The sequence below is a fragment of the Myxine glutinosa genome, chromosome 5, assembly GCF_964187855.1.
Source record: "Myxine glutinosa chromosome 5, kmMyxGlut1.1, whole genome shotgun sequence".
In the NCBI taxonomy this organism is placed as follows: domain Eukaryota; kingdom Metazoa; phylum Chordata; class Myxini; order Myxiniformes; family Myxinidae; genus Myxine; species Myxine glutinosa.
In genome coordinates, this window is record NC_136265.1 from 106343839 (window position 1) to 106362435 (window position 18597).

At 45.1% G+C, this 18597-nt stretch overlaps 2 protein-coding genes across 5 annotated transcripts in view; one reads left to right on the top strand and one right to left on the bottom strand.

The window, feature by feature from the left end:
* DSCC1 (DNA replication and sister chromatid cohesion 1) overlaps nucleotides 1-18597 on the top strand; it is a 50963-nt gene that overhangs the window by 26483 nt on the left and 5883 nt on the right. For all 3 annotated transcript variants that reach the window (XM_078778479.1, XM_078778480.1, XM_078778481.1), the window contains exons 6-7: nucleotides 2635-2773; nucleotides 9763-9815. In XM_078778479.1, coding sequence (XP_078634605.1) covers nucleotides 2635-2773; nucleotides 9763-9815 — 192 coding nt within the window. The remainder of the gene's footprint in view (nucleotides 1-2634; nucleotides 2774-9762; nucleotides 9816-18597) is intronic.
* The window catches only part of LOC137427271 (ADP-ribosylation factor GTPase-activating protein 1), a 41550-nt gene continuing 33115 nt past the window's right edge, over nucleotides 10163-18597 (bottom strand). Inside the window, exon 13 of one of the 2 annotated variants that reach the window (XR_010984475.2) lies at nucleotides 10163-10635. Coding sequence is in view for 1 of the 2 variants with exons in the window: in XM_068116651.2 (XP_067972752.2) it covers nucleotides 10533-10635 (103 nt within the window). In the remaining variant the exon portion in view is untranslated. The remainder of the gene's footprint in view (nucleotides 10636-18597) is intronic. The other variant, XM_068116651.2, reaches the window with a different exon arrangement.

Below are 18597 nucleotides of genomic sequence, written 5' to 3' on the forward strand. Positions count from 1 at the left end.
TATAGCCACTCCCAGAATGGGTGGAGCTATGGGTGGAGCTACTCTGCAAACCGAGTAAGCCACACCCCGGACAGACACCCAACAGATAGACAGACAGACAGACAGAATCATCTACGGCTATTATAATATAGATATATTATATATATATATTATATTATATATATATATATATATATATATATATATATATATATATATATATATATATTGTTGCGGATTCAGGGGTCGGCGCTCCCCTTATCAAGGGGGGGGGGGGGGGTTAATCCCCTGGTCCTTTTAAGCTGGCCGTCCCGAGTCCTGGAAGCGACAACGCTCCTCCCGGTCGGTCTTGGGTAGGGTGATTGGTCAATTTGGGTCCCAAATACCTAATTACCAACACCGACCGCGAGCAGGGAAATAACTCCCGTTCGAACCACGGACGTGATGGTAAATGCCGAGCGGTTGGCAGTCCACGGTCCGAGCCGTTAACAAAGACTAACCCGATTCTGAGCGGTTTCCAAATCGTGCCACAGGTACTCAATCGAGAAAAGACAAACGATCGGATAAGAGAAAACCAGAGTAAGGGAAGAACAAAGAGTGGGTTTATTAATTATTTACAAGCAAAAGAAGAGGAAACGGAAGGAATATACAGGAGGAAGAAGAAGAAGCAGGACACAGGGCAGGCTTACCTATACAGTCTTAACTTAACGACCCCAGGACAAACAGACACACTCACGGGATAGTAGCTGGTAGGGGAGGAAGGTCCAAACAGATGTCCAGGCTCCTCGTCCGGTCCTGACTCATGCCGTGGTGGTGATGGAAGCGGGCCGGCAGCGCGTCATTGTCGTTGACCGCGAGCGGACCTTACAGATATCGGGGGAACTGGGATGCGGCGTACGTAATACGTATTTTGTGCCAACGCTCTCTCTCTCTCCCGATCAATGTTCTTATCAAAGGCAGTTCGAATCAAAGGGCAGTTCGTATCGGAGGCAGTTCGTATCAAATGAGCTCCCTCACGCAGTTCCTCAAGTCCCCAAGTCCGTGGTAATCGAGCTCTCTCCGCGCAGTCCTATACAATAAGCAGTCCGTGGCGCAGTCCTTCAAAGGGCTTGGCGCGTGCGCCGATATAATGCGCTCACAGATCAATGCGCGCTTCATCAAACTACGCCCGCCAGTGAGCTCACCTCAGCCCTGGTTGGTTGGTGAGAGCTCACCGGCTCCGCCCTTGATGGTGAGTTGACGTGGCCACACCTCGTTCTTGTGTCCCGCCCCCTTTTTCCTCAGCCTGAGACCGCATGTTCAATGGCGTTTGGAGCGAGCGCTAAGGCGTCGACAAAGGCTCAATGCAGCGAACGCTGCTAACCAAACCACGTGACAATTTGGGGAGACAAGCCCCGACTGTAGGGGCGCATTATGGCGTAGCTTGGAGAGAGCGGCTGCAAAATGAACGAAAGGGCCTACTCCTTATTTGATTGATGCAACGTAGATTCAACTATTGGGAACACGGCCTTATCTGGCACATAATAAGGAAATAACTAAAGTTCCTATGGTGGCCTACGTGTTGCATATGGACGAATTAAGGGTGCGACCTTTAACCTTTTAATAATGGAATATTTACAAGAATTATTTAAAAAGTGAGGGTTCTAAAACCGCAACAATATATTTATATCGCACACCTTGAATGGTTGAACCTGCAGTTCCTGTTTGACCATTTATAGCAAATCTGCCTACGCTTTACAGATTGTCCATTATTTCAATGTTTTGCTTACAAATTATGGAGGTATGCAGAAAGGCCAAAAAGCTATGGAAATTGGATGTTGTTGCAGCAATTATTAGGTTTGGTTTATAACACCATACCATAGACGGGTCTTTTATATTATAAACCCTGTATGGTTTCATTTGAACCCAAAATGTCATCTGAGGTTGTGGGTTGAAATCTGGCTAAAGGTAGCAAGAAAAAGGATTTTGATTCCAAGATTCTGGAAACCAATCTCGTCACAGGATATTTGCTGTGTTGCTATTGCTTTGCTGATTAAAATCCCAGCTGGCTCACTGATGACCTTCAGAGAAGAAGTAATCTACCTTCACTGCCTGGTCAGACCGACATGTGATGCCGGTCCAAGTCCACGGAGGTTGAATCTTGATGCCTTCATTGAAAAGTGGATGGGTATTAAAACTACCTTTGAAAAGGAAATAAACCCCCAAAAATAAATACCATGTAAAACCCCCCCAAAAATGAACACCATGTAAAACCCCCCAAAAATAAACACCATGCAAAACCCCCCAAAAATGAACACCATGTGTAAAACCCCCAAAAAAATTAACACCATGTAAAACCCCCCAAAAATAAACGCCATGTTAAACCCCCAAAAAATAAATATCACGTAAACCCACAAAAAATAAACACCATGTAAAAACTCCCAAAAAGAAAACACCATGTAAAACCCCCAAAAAATAAACCCCCCCAAAAAACCACATAAAACCCCTAAAAAATAAATATCACGTAAACCCCCAAAAAATAAACGTCACGTAAAACCCCCCAAAATTAAACACCATGTAAAACCCAGAGTTGTTAGAGAAGAGTGCCATATTGTGACCATTAGCTTACAGCCTATCTGAAGGAGCCATTCATGTAAAGCTATTCCCAATGGACAGGACGCTGGCGGATGCTGAGCTTTGACTACGAGATGCGGCTGCTTGGTTTGATAACTCAATTGGTCGATTCTGAATCCTGGGACTTCCGCCTTGTCCCACTATCTACCTGCTTGGAGGAACTTGAACCTTTGGAACCAAGGTTAGTCGTGGTGGTGGTGGGTGGTGTTTAAACTTTCACTGGTGGTTATAAAGAGGTTATAACTTTCGAAATCTTGGGTACAAATGATTACAAGGACTATTTGTTAAAATTGATAGTGATCTGTGCTTTTACCATTTCAACAATGGCAGGACAGTGTTAAAACTGTAATTATGCTTGTTTCGTTTGCGAACTGGGGTTGCAGCATAGTCTGAGGCCTAATTGACTGACTATCTGAGGTAAAAGGTCAATATCAAAATCACAAATTGGTCGAACAAGTGGAACACGTCTTTCAATCCTGATAAATCTCACACTCTTACTATGTCTCTCCGAAAAGACCGACTAGACAACCCTCCCATCTACTTTCTCAACAATCTTCTCCAAAAAGTTCTGTCAATCAAGCTTTTGGGTCTCACTATCTGCCATGATCTTTCCTGGGAAAACCACATTTCCAAGCCTCCAAAGCCAGTCGCCGACTGCGCATCATCCGTCGTGCAAAGTCCTTCCTTGGCACACCTGAGCTCCTCACCACATACAAGGCTTTCATCCGCAGCTCAATAGAATACTGCTCTCCACTCTGGGCTGGTGCTCCTGCCTCACACCTAGCTCGGCTTCACGCTGTAGAAACCAAAGCTTTCAGAATCATTGGAATCTCCCGCAATGAAGCTGATTCTAAGGGCCTTTCTCTCTCACCACAGGCAGGTTGGTGGTCCTTCTGTCTTCTACAGACTCCTCTCCGGCCTTGCTCCTCCAGCTCTATCTGTGCTCTGTCCCCCAAATATTCCTGCAGGTCACACAAGATCTGCCAGCAACCCTCTTGTGGTGAAACTGCCAAAATCAAGACTCTCTGCTCACCTTCACTCTTTCATTCCTCTTTACTCCCACCTCTGGAACAAACTCCCTCACTCTCTTCAATCCCACTCCTCCCTCCAGGTCTTTGAAACAGCTGTTCACTACCATCTCTTATCTTCCCCCATCCAAAACCTTGATCTTTTCTACCCCCGTTAATTCACCCCAGATCCACTTTTTTGAAATACCGACTTATTTCCTGGAAGTTCTAGCTGTGTCCATGTGTTTTATACCTCTCCCACTCCCACCCCCACCCCCACCCCCCTGCCCACGCCTCCTCCCCCCAAGCCCTCTCCCTCCCACAGATCTCCCGATGTCCCTGTTCTCTACTGTTGTACTTGTGTGCTTCCCTCTCTCTCCCCATCTTGTCTCCCCCTCCCCTTATTGTTTTATGTGTCTGTTTATGTTTTTGTATTTGATGTGCTAGCTCTTAAACGAGCCTCAATCTTGTATACAAAAAAAAGAAAAGTGCCACGGCCCTGGTGGTGACAAATACCCCACTTGTTGCATTCAGCTCATAAGAACGGCAAAGCGAATCAGTTTTTGCAATCCATGATCATTAAGTTTTCCCGCATGATAGTCTCGTGCCATGGCACAGCACAGAAAAAGGGTGCAGGTGCAAAAATATTCAACTTTACTTTACTCTGATATTTCTAAACTGCACGTGCATGTGCTACAGTTCCTCGGGAAGAAGGCTGCGCTTGCGAGCAGCGTAGTCCCAGTGTTGCTCGCTCATTCCCCCGACTTTGGGCCGCTGCGGCGTGTACTTGAACTGCTCACGTTCACCGTCCACGCTTCTCTCAGGCCATTGTGCTTCTGCACCAAATCACTCAACTTGACTCAACCAGCAGGAGCCAATGCGGGTACCAGTCTGGTAACGAGGGTCCGGTCCTTTTGGCCCTGTTGCCGGGTTACCCATTGTCTGTTGCTGTGTTGTATGGAGAGTGGGAAATCAGACGGTCCATCACAATGGAATATTGCCACGGTTGACCATATACACCTTGACGATTCACAAGTAAATTGAATTCTGAGATGCCGGTTGGTCCCAAGGGGCTCATTGGATGGCATAAAGGTACACACACCCCCATCTCAGCTGTCTAGCCTGTGTTCGGATCCCGTATGCTGGTCAAGTTCCAAATTTCTACCCCAGCTACTGCCGGGAGAGGGACAGCAAACCACCCAGCATGACTCCAGCCCAGGCCTAGAAACTGCTTCGGCAGAACCAACGCTCTGTAACAGTGGAAGGCACAGGTAGTGGACAAAAAAAATGGAAACGCCTCGGTAAAAGCCAGACACCAAGCAACGGCTTCCACACAGGTGTGGCCCATATGTTGACTAGATGGTATTCATAGAATACTTACCCTGCACAGACAACTTGGTGTGAGCCAACTCTTCTATTTTTATTTTTTATTTTTTTTGTATACAATATCGAGGCTCGTGAAAGAGCGAACATTAATCACACAGAAAGACAAACCGACACATAAAACATATAACATAGGGAGCGGTAGACAAGATGGGGAGAGAGGGGGAAGGACACAAACACAACATTTGAGAGCAGGGACCGAGAGACATGGAGACATCGAGAGATCTGAGAGAGGGCGAGGGCTTTGGGGGGGGGGGGGGGCGTGGGAAGGGGGCAGTGGGAGAGGTATAAAACATATGGACACTGCCAGGACTTCCAGGAAAGAAGTTGGAATTTCAAACAAGGTGGATCTGGGGTGAATTAGCGGGGGTAGAAAAGATCAAGGTTTTGGATGGGGGAAGATAAGAGATGGTGGTGAACAGCTGTTTTAAAGACCTGGAGGGAGGAGTGGGATTGAAGGGAGTGAGGGAGTTTGTTCCAGAGGCGGGAGAAAAGAGGAATGAAAGAGTGAAGGTGAGCGGAGAGCCGAGATTTCGGCAGTTTAACCATCAGAGGGTTGCTGGCAGATCTTGTGCGACCTGTAGGAATATTTGGGGGACAGAGCACAGAGAGAGCTGGGGGTGCAAGGCCGGAGAGGAGTCGGTAGAAGACAGAAAGACCACCTACCTGCCTGCGGTGAGTGAGTGAAAGGCCCTCAGAGATAGCTTCATCGCGGGAGATTCCAATAATTCTGAAAGCTTTGGTTTCAACAGCGTGAAGCCGAGCTAGGTGTGAGGCAGGAGCACCGGCCCATAGGGGAGAACAGTATTCCATTGAGCTGCGGATGAAAGCCTTGTATGTGGTGAGGAGCTCAGGTGTGCCGAGGAAGGACTTCGCACGACGGAGGATGCCCAGTCGGCGACTGGCTTTGGAGGCCAGCTTGGAAATGTGGTTTTCCCAAGAAAGATCATGGCAGATAGTGAGACCCAAAATCTTGAGCGACAGAACTTCTTGGAGAGGATTGTTGAGAAAGTAGATGGGAGGGTTGTCCAGTCGATCTTTTCGGAGAGACATAGTAAGAGTGTGAGATTTGTCAGGATTGAAAGACATGTTCCACTTGTTTGACCAGTCTGTGATTTTGTCCAGGTCTTCAGAGAGTGAGGAGGCAGCAGACTGCCGATCTGAGGGAAGAGGAATGGAGCGGCAGAGAGTGGAGTCATCAGCAAAGAGATAGAGAGGATTTTCGAGAGAGTCAGAGAGATCATTGATGAAGACCAGAAAAAGCACGGGGCCCAGAACACTGCCTTGGGGAACTCCAGCCTGAACAGGAAGAGGAGATGAGAGAAACCCATTCAGGGCCACACGTTGACGACGACTAGAGAGGAAGTCCGCCAGCCATGCGTGGAGATTTCCATGGATACCAAAGGAGGAGAGTTTGGTGAGCAGAGCGGGGTGCCAGACCGTGTCGAAGGCACGTGATATGTCGAGGGAGACAGCTCTAATTTCCTGTTTGGCATTGAGGACCTCCATCCATTGTTGAGACAGCAGAAGCAGCATGTCCAGAGTAGAGTGACCTGGTCTGAAACCAAATTGATGATCAGAGATCAAGCCATTGGAGAAGAGGAAAGATTTCATATCAGAAGCAATGATGGATTCCATGACTTTGCTGATAATTGGGAGAAGGCTGATTGGTCTGTAGTTGCTAGGATCTGTTTTTGCACCTTTTTTGTGCAAAGCGGTGATGTTGGCTGATTTCCAAGCAGATGGCAGTTGACCTTGAGCAAAAGAGAGGGTGAAGAGAACAGAGAGAGGGTGAGATAGAGCAGCAGAGCAGGATTTTAGGACCCGTGGGCTGATGCCGTCGGGTCCAGTTGCAGAATCAGAGTCGAGGGTTGATTTTTGAACGTTTTTGGTTTTTTTAATCCAATATGGCTGCCAGATCACATGAGTGATGACATCATAAATTTATATTCTCTAAATAATTGTTGCATAGATCATCCTCAATAAATTTCAAACCGATCAGACTAAGCGTTGTCCCTGATGAATTGTGACGTCATAATTATGGCACCAATGACGTCATCGTTAACAACACCTATTCCCCATATGGAGTTATTTACAATGAGCCACGTTTCAATTTTTAAAATGCCGACGGCACACACTTTACGTTACTGAAATGCAGACACAAATGTTATATTTTCGTCAAAAATCGTCGGAATTTCGCCAAATCTGTTTTGGTCGTGTTTTAATATACCTCAGTGATTGACAAATCTGAAATCAGAATTTTATTTGAGGTCAAAATGATCCCGTGAGGTCGCTCTGTACTTTGCCTGCTCATCTGTGCAGTGTGATAATTAATTATATGCCCACTCTAGAAGACTCTTCTTCTTCACGCAATAACAACTTATAGCTTCCAGACCGTACATCCAATCATCTTGAAATTTTGCAGACTTGTTACACTTCATTATCTCTACTTATCTACTATAATATAAAGTTTCATGTCGATCAATGAAGCGGTTCAAGAGTTATAAATTTTTGTAATATTTTTGTTTAATTATTGATATTTGCCAAACCACGTTCACCTATCGCAAATTCCAAAAGGTCATTTTAGTAGACTGATATGCTGAACACATCTGTGAAGTTTCCCCTCGATAGGATCAAAAATGAGGGAGGAGCCTGGTTCATAAAAGTTTATGCTTAAAAACGTCATAACTCTGAAACCATGTGACGCATTAGGTCATGCTCGCTGACTTTTTTTGTTCATCATGGGTATGCGATCCTGCCTGCAAAGATTGGCCTCGATTTGGAGAAAATTGGATTTTAGTGCTTTTTCAGGCTTTTCACTCAAAACAATATGGCGTCCGAACCACGTGACCTGCGACGTCATTATAATTTTATTTCTGCATCAATTTATACCGAGAAAATGCTCAAGAAATTTCATCCTGATCGGATAGTTTTTACTTGTTGAATTATGACGTCATAACGGCAACCTATGACATCATTCACATATGTTATTCCACATGGAGAGTTCTTTGCAATGAGACCTGTCTCGATTATTTCTGTGCAGCGGTTTTTGAGATGGAGGTGCAAAGTTTTTTTTGTTTTTTCCAAGATGGCGCCCGTACAACATGACCTGTGACGTCATAATGTTCACTAAAATATTCTACAAGCGGAGGCCCTCCTATGGTGAAAATTTCATGTCAATCGGACCAACGGTTGCTGAGAAAATGCATTTTTAAAATGCAGACACGGCACACACTTTACTTTACTGAAATGCAGACATGCACGTACGTACCCGAATGCTTAACCCTGAATTTTGCTTCACGAGAGCATGGTAATTAAGCAAATAACCTCCCAGCATGCTTAGGGTCATGTATAAAAATGCTGCACAGGCCTGGTTGCCTATACTTTTGGCTAGCATGGCTGCAAAAGGAGACCGTGCGATGCCCCCATCCACAGAACATGTGTGGTTGCACAATGGTTTGATGACCATGTCGCTGATGTTATCCATATGTCATCGCCTTCTCGGTCACCACATCTTAACCCGATCGAACATTTTTTGGAATATTCTGGAACGGCGGCCGAGACGGTGTTTTCCACATCCATCAAACAGGTGTGAGTTGATCGACTTTGTCACGGAAGAATGGTATCGTGTTCCTCCTCCAGAATTCCAGATGCAGGTGGACTCTGCACCACGGTGCATACAGGCCGTACTGGTCATATGTGGTGGCCCAACGCCCTATTAAGTGACCTTACGTTTGTGTTTTCAATTGTTTTATTTTTTGGTCCGCTACATGCGCATCAGATTGAAATAAATGGAAGAGCATGTTTGTCGAATTTTGTTGTGTCCTGTACAAGTGGGATGTAGATGTTAATTACGGAGGTTAAAATGCAAGTTGATGAAAACCTCCAGTTGCCGTTTCTTCGCAAGTCTTTTCTCTCTTCGCAAGTTGCAGTTTCTCTCTTCAATCCCACTCCTCCCTCCAGGTCTTTAAAACAGCTGTTCACCACCATCTCTTATCTTCCCCCATCCAAAACCTTGATCTTTTCTACCCCCGTTAAAACACCCCAAATCCACCTCTTTCGATCCCCAACTTCTTTCCTGAAATTCCTAGAAGTGTTCATTTGCTTTATACCGTGTACCCCTCCCACCTCCCCCTTCCACAGATCTACCGACATCTTTGTTCTCTACTGTTGTTGTGCTTGTGTGCTTCCCTCTCTCTCCCCCTCTTGTCTCCCGCTCCCTTCATTGCATGTTTTGTGTGTCTGTACATGTTTTCATGTTCAATGTGTTAGCTCTTACACGAGCCTCGATTCTGTATACAAAAAAAACAACAAAAGTCCATGCGGTTTTTCTTTGTTCCGTGAGAACTTCTTCAGAAACCAAGCTAACCACATCGGATCCGTCTCGTTCAACTGTTCTCCTTTGTTGCCTGTCTTGTTGATCGTATCATGAATCTGTTTGTGTGTAACAGGACAACCCTTTGTCCTGTTATATCGATTTTGAGTTTGCCTGTCTCGGCCTCGGATGTCACATGTGCCCGTGAGTCGGCCTAGTACTGTGTACCCTTGCTTGTTGCATCAACGTGCTGTCCTCGGGTCGCCACATTCCCTTTTTCCCATGTGTGTCACGTCTTTCATGAGCTTACATCATGTATTTCTCAGATAAAACACAAGTTGAACTGAGTTCCTGTAATATTGATCTTTCCAATAATAATTGCAATTGTTTTATTAATTTATTTCCCTGGGTTTGACCACTTTGTCCATTTTCCACTGTTTGTTTCTTTTTTTTTTTAATATTCAGGGAGATGATTCAACACTGTCTGGAGTGCTACGGGCAAAGGCTGTGCCACCTCGGTACGTTTATCACCCTCTGCCCTCCCGCTGTTTTTTGTCCCTCCTTTGTTCACGGAAATCGTTAACTTTTCAAAGGCCTCACCTTTCCTTTGGTGCTAACATCACACGGGTGCTTGAATTGGTTTCTAATCCTTGATCTGCTGGATACAATCCACGCTTTGTGAAAACGGATTGATGGGGGGGGGGGGGGGGGGGCGGTTCGGAGGTGATGTACTCGCCCCCGAGTTGTCTGTTCGGGGTTTGAGTCCTGCACCAATGCCACATTGTTACGGTTGCCAAACACCTTGTTGGTATGGTGGAAAGTGAAAATGAGTTTCACAAAAGACTGGATGATAGACAAAGCTCACTTCAATTTAAGTGCCTTTATAAATAAGGTAAACTGTCGAGTATGGGCTTCTGCACCACCACGTAGCATGCAAAGGAGGCCGTTACATTGAGGACGCGTTACTGTATAGTACGGGATAATGTTGGACCACATTTTCGGTCCGTATTTATCTATACTAGCCGTAACCCATGAAAATCACGGGCATAAATAGTGTTTATGTTCAAACTAACTTGCCCTTCCTCTTCCTTTCCGCTTCTTTTCAAAATAATTGTGTCAGTTGGCACCAACATTCATTCTGGCGGATATCCTGAATATCGCTTTGTATTCAACTGCAGTATTGTCTCTTATAGTGTGGTTACTGGTAAGTATCCCCTTTACATTTCTGATCGCATTTATATTTGTATTAAAAGGCGTAGAATGCCTCTCGAGTCGCTGCACGTCCGGCACACATCGGGACGTCTTCTTCTTCTCCTCGGTATCAAGTGCAGCGTCTCACTGTGCGTAAAACAAAATGGTGCGGGTTATTCAAAACTTTTCACTGATTTTCAGCTTTTATTCTACACTTATAGACATTTGGAGACATAGGTATGGTTATATGGAAGGGTTAGTCATAACTACATAGTATCACACATATCTTGGGGCGACAGGAGCAATAGCTGGAGAGAAGTTCCGATTACAAACTTCAGAAATAAGCGTTTTAATGATCTATTTATCTATTACTGTATATAAAAGAAAGTTTTTGTTTGTTTGTTTGTTTGTCTGCACGCGCTAATCTCCTGAACGGTGAAAGATAGGAGGAAACCTCTAACAAACCACGTCACCTATCGCAAATTCCAAAAGGTCATTTTAGTAGACTGATATGCTGAACACATCTGTGAAGTTTCCCCTCGATAGGATCAAAAATGAGGGAGGAGCTTGGTTTTAAAAGTTTGCTTAAAAACGTCATAACTCGGAAACCATGTGATGCATGACGTCATGCTCGCTGACTTTTTTGTTCATCATGGGTATGCGATCCTGCCTGCAAAGATTGGCCTCGATTTGGAGAAAATTGGATTTGTGCTTTTTCAGGCTTTTCACTCAAAACAAAATGGCGTCTGAACCACGTGATCTACGACGTCATTATAATTTTATTTCTGCATCAATTTATACTGAGAAAATGCTCAAGAAATTTCATCCTGATCGGATAAAGTTTTTTACTTGTCGAATTATGACGTCATAGGTGTTGCCGTTATGACGTTGCCCTCTAACAAAAAATGTCGGGACAGGCCCCGGGATGGTTATGGGCTAGGTGGTGAGGCCGGTCGAGGCCGTTTCGGCCGGGCTGGGCCCATTTCGCAATTAAAAGCTGAGCTGAATTATAGTAGTCAATCTTCTACGGCCGCGAGTAAAAGCTGAATTATAGTAGTAAATTCATTCAAAAAGAACCAAAAATGTCGGGATGCGCCCCGGGAAGGTTGAAGGCTATGTGGCAAGGCCAGTCGAGGCCGCCTCAGCCGGGCTGAGCCCATTTCGCAATTAAAAGCTGAGCTGAATTATAGTAGTGAATCTTCTCCGGCCGCGAGTAAAAGCTGAATTATAGTAGTCAATCTTCTACGGCCGTGAGTAGAAGCCGAATTATCGTAGTAAATTCCTTCAAAAAGAACCAAAAATGTCGGGACGGGCCGTGGAAAGGTTACAGGCTAGGTGGCGAGGCCGGTCGAGGCCGCTTCGGCCGGGCTGGGCCCATTTCTTCTGCCTCTACCGACCTCCAACTAACCGGAAAAACAAGCTTACTGACTATGTTCGTGCCCCAGCTTCCTAATCTGCTCGACCACTGCAATACTCTTCCTGGTTTCGTCTTGATTCTTGGAGATTTCAACGTCCACTACGACCAACCACAACATCCTCTCACTTCAAAGATCATTGACCTCCTTTCTACTTTTAGTCTGTCTCAGTCTGTCTCTCAACCTACACACGTTAAAGGACACATCCTGGATTGGTTAGTGCACAGATGCGATGATCAGTTGGTGCAGTCCACGTCAGTGACCTGTGCTATCACCTCGGACCACTTCTGTGTCACCAGCCACCTGAGTATTGCTGTACCTCGTCTTCAGCCCACATTCATCACTGCCCGCAACATTCGTGCCATCGACCGTTCCACCTTTAAAGAGGACCTTCACACCCGTCTCTCTGGCCGTTCCTATGTCACTGCAGAAGACCTCGACTGTTGCCTCTGCACAGCGTTGGACTGTCATGCTCCAGCGACACGGCGCGCCGTTCCCAGACGCAGGAGTACTCCGTGGTTCAGTGCAGTCAGCGACGAAGTCAGGGCTGCCAAAAAGGAACGACGACGTGCCGAGAGACAGTGGCTGAAGACTGGCCTCACAGTCCATAAACAGTTGTATAACATAGCTAAAAGACTCGTCATAAAAATCATTCTGAAAGCAAAAACGTCATATATTTCTGATCGGATTACTAGGAGCTCCTCCTGCAAGCAACTGTTCAGCATTACCAACCGCCTGTTTGCCACCAAAAATAAATCCGTTCTTCCCACTGTGTTTCCTCAAAACGAACTACCCCAACGCTTCCTGCATTTCTTTCACAATAAAATTCAGTCAACTAGAACGGGCACTCGGTAGAGCGCATACCTTCGCCGCAGCTACTTTTGTTGCCAAAATAAAAGACTACAAGATCTGTGTAGCAAAGCATTTTGGCATTAGTTTCATACAAATTGGACACAAATTGACCGCGCTATGGTAAAAAGACGATTTTGACCTTTTCATGACCTTGACCTTGACCTTTGACCCGATCGATTCCAAAATCTAATCAAATGGTTCCCGGATAATAACCTATCATCCCACCAAATTTCATGCGAATCGGTTGAATACTTTTTGAGTTATGCGAATAACATACACACACACACACACACAGACATACAAATAAATACACAGCGATCAAAACATAACCTTCCGCTTTTGCGAAGGTAATAAGAAACAATCTTGACAAGCAGTCACTCCTTTCCTTCGATGATGCTTAACACTGCTTTCACGGACGACCTCTTAGTTCGTTTACTCCTGTTACTGAGGAAATTGTCAAATGTACAATCCTTAAGTCAAACACAAAAACATGTGATCTTGACCCCCTTCCCACCGATTTGTTTATTGAGTGTTTGGACACCCTCCTCCCATTTATTACTGCAGTTATCAATGATTCTCTGACTATGGGTTCATTTCCGCTTCTCTTTAAACAAGCTCTTGTTAAACCACTTCTTAAAAAGCCCACCCGTGACCTTAACGACATGAAAAATTACCGTCCTATCTCCAACCTGTCTTTCCTGTCAAAGATTACAAAAAGAATTGTGCTATCACAGATGAATGACCATCTAGTTTCAAATAATCTTTTCAATTCTCGCCAGTCAGCATATAGACCAGGCCATAGCACCGAGACCGCTCTCCTAAGAATAACCAATGATCTTCTGACCTCTCGACTGTGGTAAGGTTTCCATTCTTGCTCTTTTGGACTTGTCTGCCGCCTTTGACCATTGTGTCTTAATTCGTCGTCTTGAAATCACAATTGGTATAACGGGTCCTCCCCTTTCTTGGCTGATGTCCTATCTTACTGATAGAGTGCAAACAGTTGTTGTCAATGGCCAGAAATCAGCCCTTCTCCGCTTTCCTTTGGCGTTCCCCAGGGCTCAGTCCTGGGACCTATCCTCTTTCTTTTGTACACTCAGTCTCTATTTGATCTTGTTGCCAGACATTCAGTTGATCACCACGCCTTTGCGGACGACAATCAGCTGTACAAAGGAAGCACGATTCAACAAATCGTGCCCACTGTTGAAGTGTTAGAAGGCTGCATTGCCGACGTGAAGGCGTGGATGACCCAAAACAAACTTCAGCTGAACGATGCTAAAACAGAGTCTATGATTGCAAGATCGCACAGATGTCCTCTACAATGTTCACTTCCTACCACTATTCATGTTGGTGAAACCGATGTAAACTTTGTTTCGGCGGCCAAGAACCTTGGTGTGGTTTTCGACTGCAACATGACATTTTCCAAGCAAGTACTTCAAACTTGCAAATCAGCATACTTTCAGCTGCGAAAAATCGCATCCATTCGCCACTTTCTTACTCCTCAAGCTGCTCTAACTCTGGTCTGTGCCCTTGTCCTCTCAAGGCTAGACTATTGTAATTCTTTGTATGCTGGGTGCCCTCAGTTTCTCTTGAATAAGTTACAAAAGGTTCAAAACTCTGCCGCTCGTCTTGTCTGTAAGGCGAAGAAGTCTGACCATGTTACTCCGCTTCTTGAATCTTTACACTGGCTGCCTGTCTCTGCTCGTGTGCAATACAAAATTTGTACACTATGTTATAAATCATTGTGTGGAACGGGACCTCACTATCTCTCTGATTTGCTCCCTCTCTATGAACCTCGGCGACGGCTTCGTTCAAGCGACGACTATGACCTTAGAGCCGCCGCGCACCAGCACCAAGTCGTTTGGCGAGAAATCCTTTTCCTTTGCTGCACCTCTGCTCTGGAATGACTTGCCTTCCTCTGTTCGACATGTTGACTCTCTTCCTGCCTTTAAAACCTCCCTCAAAACCTATCTGTTTCACAAGTCTTTCAAAGTCTAAGTCCTGTTTTCCCTTTGGTTTGAGGTGGGACAGAGATCGAGAGTATGTCTGTGTACATGTGCGGGGGAGGGAGGAGAGGAGGAAGGGGAGTACACATCTGTGGGTTTTGAATGGGGAGGGAGAGGAATAGGGCAAGAGTGAAGGTGTGTCTGTTTGTGTGTGTGTGTGCGGTGTGTGTGCGTTCGCATGATAATGTAAAGTGCCATGAGGGTAGTTTATTCTGCTTGATGGGGCTATATAAGACTCCTTTATTATTATTATTATTACTAGGGCGTGCCCGCACGTACGTGCTTGCCCGTACGTGCTTGCCCGTACGTGCGTGCAAAAAAACATGCGTTTACATGCAGTAACGACCACAGAACCCCCCCTCTATTTACATGAAATGGTTTGGTCCATTCGCAAAGCCAAAGCGAACGACCACAGAACCCCCCCCCCCCCCTCTATTTACATGAAATGGTTTGGTCCATTCGCAAAGCCAAAGCGAACGGCTTGCGTTACTTTTACTAATAGCTCGGTAACTACTTCTCCGATTAATATGAAACCTTGAAAAGGCACATCCTCAGGTCCCCAGCAATATACCTGGCAAGTTTCAAGTATATCGGACCCGTGATTGTCGAGAAACAGCGGTCACAGACAAACAAACACACAGACACACACACAGACACACACACAGACACACACACAGAGATTACTGGAATTATAGATAGATATCACAATTAAAAGCTGAGCTGAATTATAGTAGTCAATCTTCTATGGCCGCGAGTAAAAGCTGAATTATAGTAGTCAATCTTCTATGGCCACGAGTAAAAGCTGAATTATAGTAGTCAATCTTCTACGGCCGCGAGTAAAAGCTGAATTATAGGAGTCAATCTTCTATGGCCGCGAGTAAAAGCTGAATTATAGTAGTCAATCTTCTATGGCCGTGAATAAAAGCTGAATTATAGTAGTCAATCTTCTATGGCCGCGAGTAAAAGCTGAATTATAGTAGTCAATCTTCTATGGCCACGAATAAAAGCTGAATTGTAGTAGTCAATCTTCTATGGCCGCTAGGGTGCACACGGTGCCCCCATATGAGCATGTTGCCCTGTCCCTGTTTTTATTTTGTTCCAATCATCTATCTATAATTCCAGTAATCTCTGTGTGTTTGTTTGTACGTTTGTACGTTTGTACGTTTGTTTGTCTGTGACCGCTGTTTCTCGACAACCACGGGTCCGATATACTTGCAACTTGCCAGGTATATTGCTGGGGACCCGAGGATGTGCCTTTTCAAGGTTTGAAATTAATCGGACAAGTACTTACCGAGCTATGGCGATTTAGCCGTTCGCCGTTCGCTTTGGCGTTGCGAATGGACCAAACCATTGCATGTAAATAGAGGGGGGGGTTCTGTGGTCGTTGCGAATGGACCAAACCATTCATGTAAATAGAGGGGGGGGGGGGTTCTGTGGTCGTTACTGCCACGTGGTTTCAAAGTTTTTTTTTTTTGTTGTTGTTTGCACGCATGTTTTTTTGCACCCACGTACGGGCACGCCCTAGGATGTTTACACACACACACCCCTACACAAATTTTTTTTTTTTTTTTTTTTTTTTGGCAAGGAACGGGCACCCACGTACGGGCACGTCCTAGCTTATATATAGTACGGGCATGCCCTAGTTAAAATAATAGTCCTAGTCAATTTTTATGAAAATTGGACTCTATTTATGTGTCCCACCATTCACTTGAATATTTCCACAAAAATGGCCATAAGCCGCCATTATAACAATATTATGGTAAATAGGCTGTCTTTAATTCCAGCACTAGTATCATTATTTGTTGTTGTTTTTTCTTGAGAGTTCAATGTGAATTGATTTACCTGTGTAAAGTTGTAAATATAAATGCCAGGGATGAAATGTCCAGACAGTTGCCATGGAAACTGCTGCTAGATTTGGGCTATTTTTAGACATGCACAGTCTAGACATTGTCTAGACATAACAATGCAGTCACAATATGAGCTGATTGACTGATCTGCTCTGTAGCAAGTATATGCATTATGCAGGAACTGATCCTGATGTAGCTGACATGTTTGCCTTTGGCCTGTCATGACACAGATGCTATTACCCAGTTGTAGATATTGACACACATTTGTGATACGTTTGTGTGCGCTGCCAGAATTACTAGCAGAGAGGAAATATTATGGAGGAGGATAAATCATCACAAGATGCTGGTGTTCTTGATATCTGCTCAACTGAAGAACTCCAGCATGAATCTACGCCAGGCTCGCCAGCAACTGCAGCAGGATCTAGTAGAATGAAAACAAGAAACTCTTCTGAGATATTTGTACTAGGTCAATCGATCACGGACGTTGATTCAGAAATAACTGGATCTCGCTTGCCTACAGCACTACAGGTCCTTCGGTGTCTGATATTCCATATACAGGATGGATATTCTACCAACAAAACCAAGTGGGATTGTTCCAAGCTGGTGTTTGCAAAGATTCAGCCTTTTTATGAGAAAGCAAACGTTCCTTTGATATGTGATCGCAAAGCATGTGAAAAGATCTTGAAGCTGCACGATGAGAACTCCAAACTAAGACAAATCCCCAAAAGTCGCCGTGACATGCCAACTGTTTTGAGCAAAGTCCATGAACATGAGCAGGATCTTTCCAAAACATTCCCACTCTGGCCGCTTGATGCTGAAGAGAAAATGAAAACTCCTGAGGACATCAAATTCCTGCAGTCCATGAAGACAGATCGTATTGCTAGCTTTGGAGGTTTTGACGCTTCCCTCGCGAAACAGAAACAGAGATCAGAACAACGCAAGCTTCTGGACAGACGAAGGCAAGAAAAGGCAGAAGCTGAGATGGCGGAGTTAACTGCTACAGCAACATTTGAGAGCAGTTCTGATACTGATCCTGGTGACACCGAGGATGGAGTGGATCTCTTGCCAGGAACCTCTATGGATACACATCCGAGAAAAAAGCACAGACGAGTGGTACATTCTGGGACAGAGGCTTTCATACCTCATAACATCATGAAATCCCCCAAAATGGTTGTGACTCCATCACAACAGGCTGCTTTCACTGAGGCATTCGTCCAGGAAGCTGGAGGGGATGTGTCCAAAGTATATACATCGTATGCTGTGGCTGATAAATCCAGACGAGAAATCGGAAAGCAAATAGCTGAAAGTTACCAGGAGAAGTGGGATGTTCCACAGTTTGCTTCTCTTCACTGGGATGGCAAGCTGCTTCCCTCGCTCACAAATAAATATGAAAATGAGGAGCGGCTGACTGTGGCGGTTGGAGATGTGACAGACATCAAGGTTCTTGGTGTGCCTGCTTACAAACCTGGAACTGATTAAAAATCTGGAGAAATCATTTCAAAGCTCACATTTGATTTGCTGTGCAGTTGGAACTGCACAGACTCCATTTGCAACATGGTGTTTGATACGACCGCTAGCAACACAGGGCATGTGTCCGCAGCATGCATTCAGATACAGGAAACCCTAGAACGTCCACTTTTGTGGTCTGGTTGTCGGCATCACGTAGGAGAAGTCATTCTTACGCACGTGTTTGAGGATCTCAAGATCGAGACATCCAAGTCTCCAGATGTCATGCTGTTCACTTGTCTCAGGAAAAATTGGAACTTGGTTCCCCATGAGAGCGATCAGCCACTGCACCGAATACAGTTAGCGTCATTTCCCGAGGAAGGTAAAGATCTAATTGATGAATGGCGTGCAGAAACCTTGCAACTCGTGACATCACAAGTTGACCAGAAACGGGACGACTACAAAGAATTTCTACAGCTGTGTGCAGTCTATCTCGATCCTGACTACCCTACTACAACATTTCAGCGTCCTGGTGCCTTACACGAA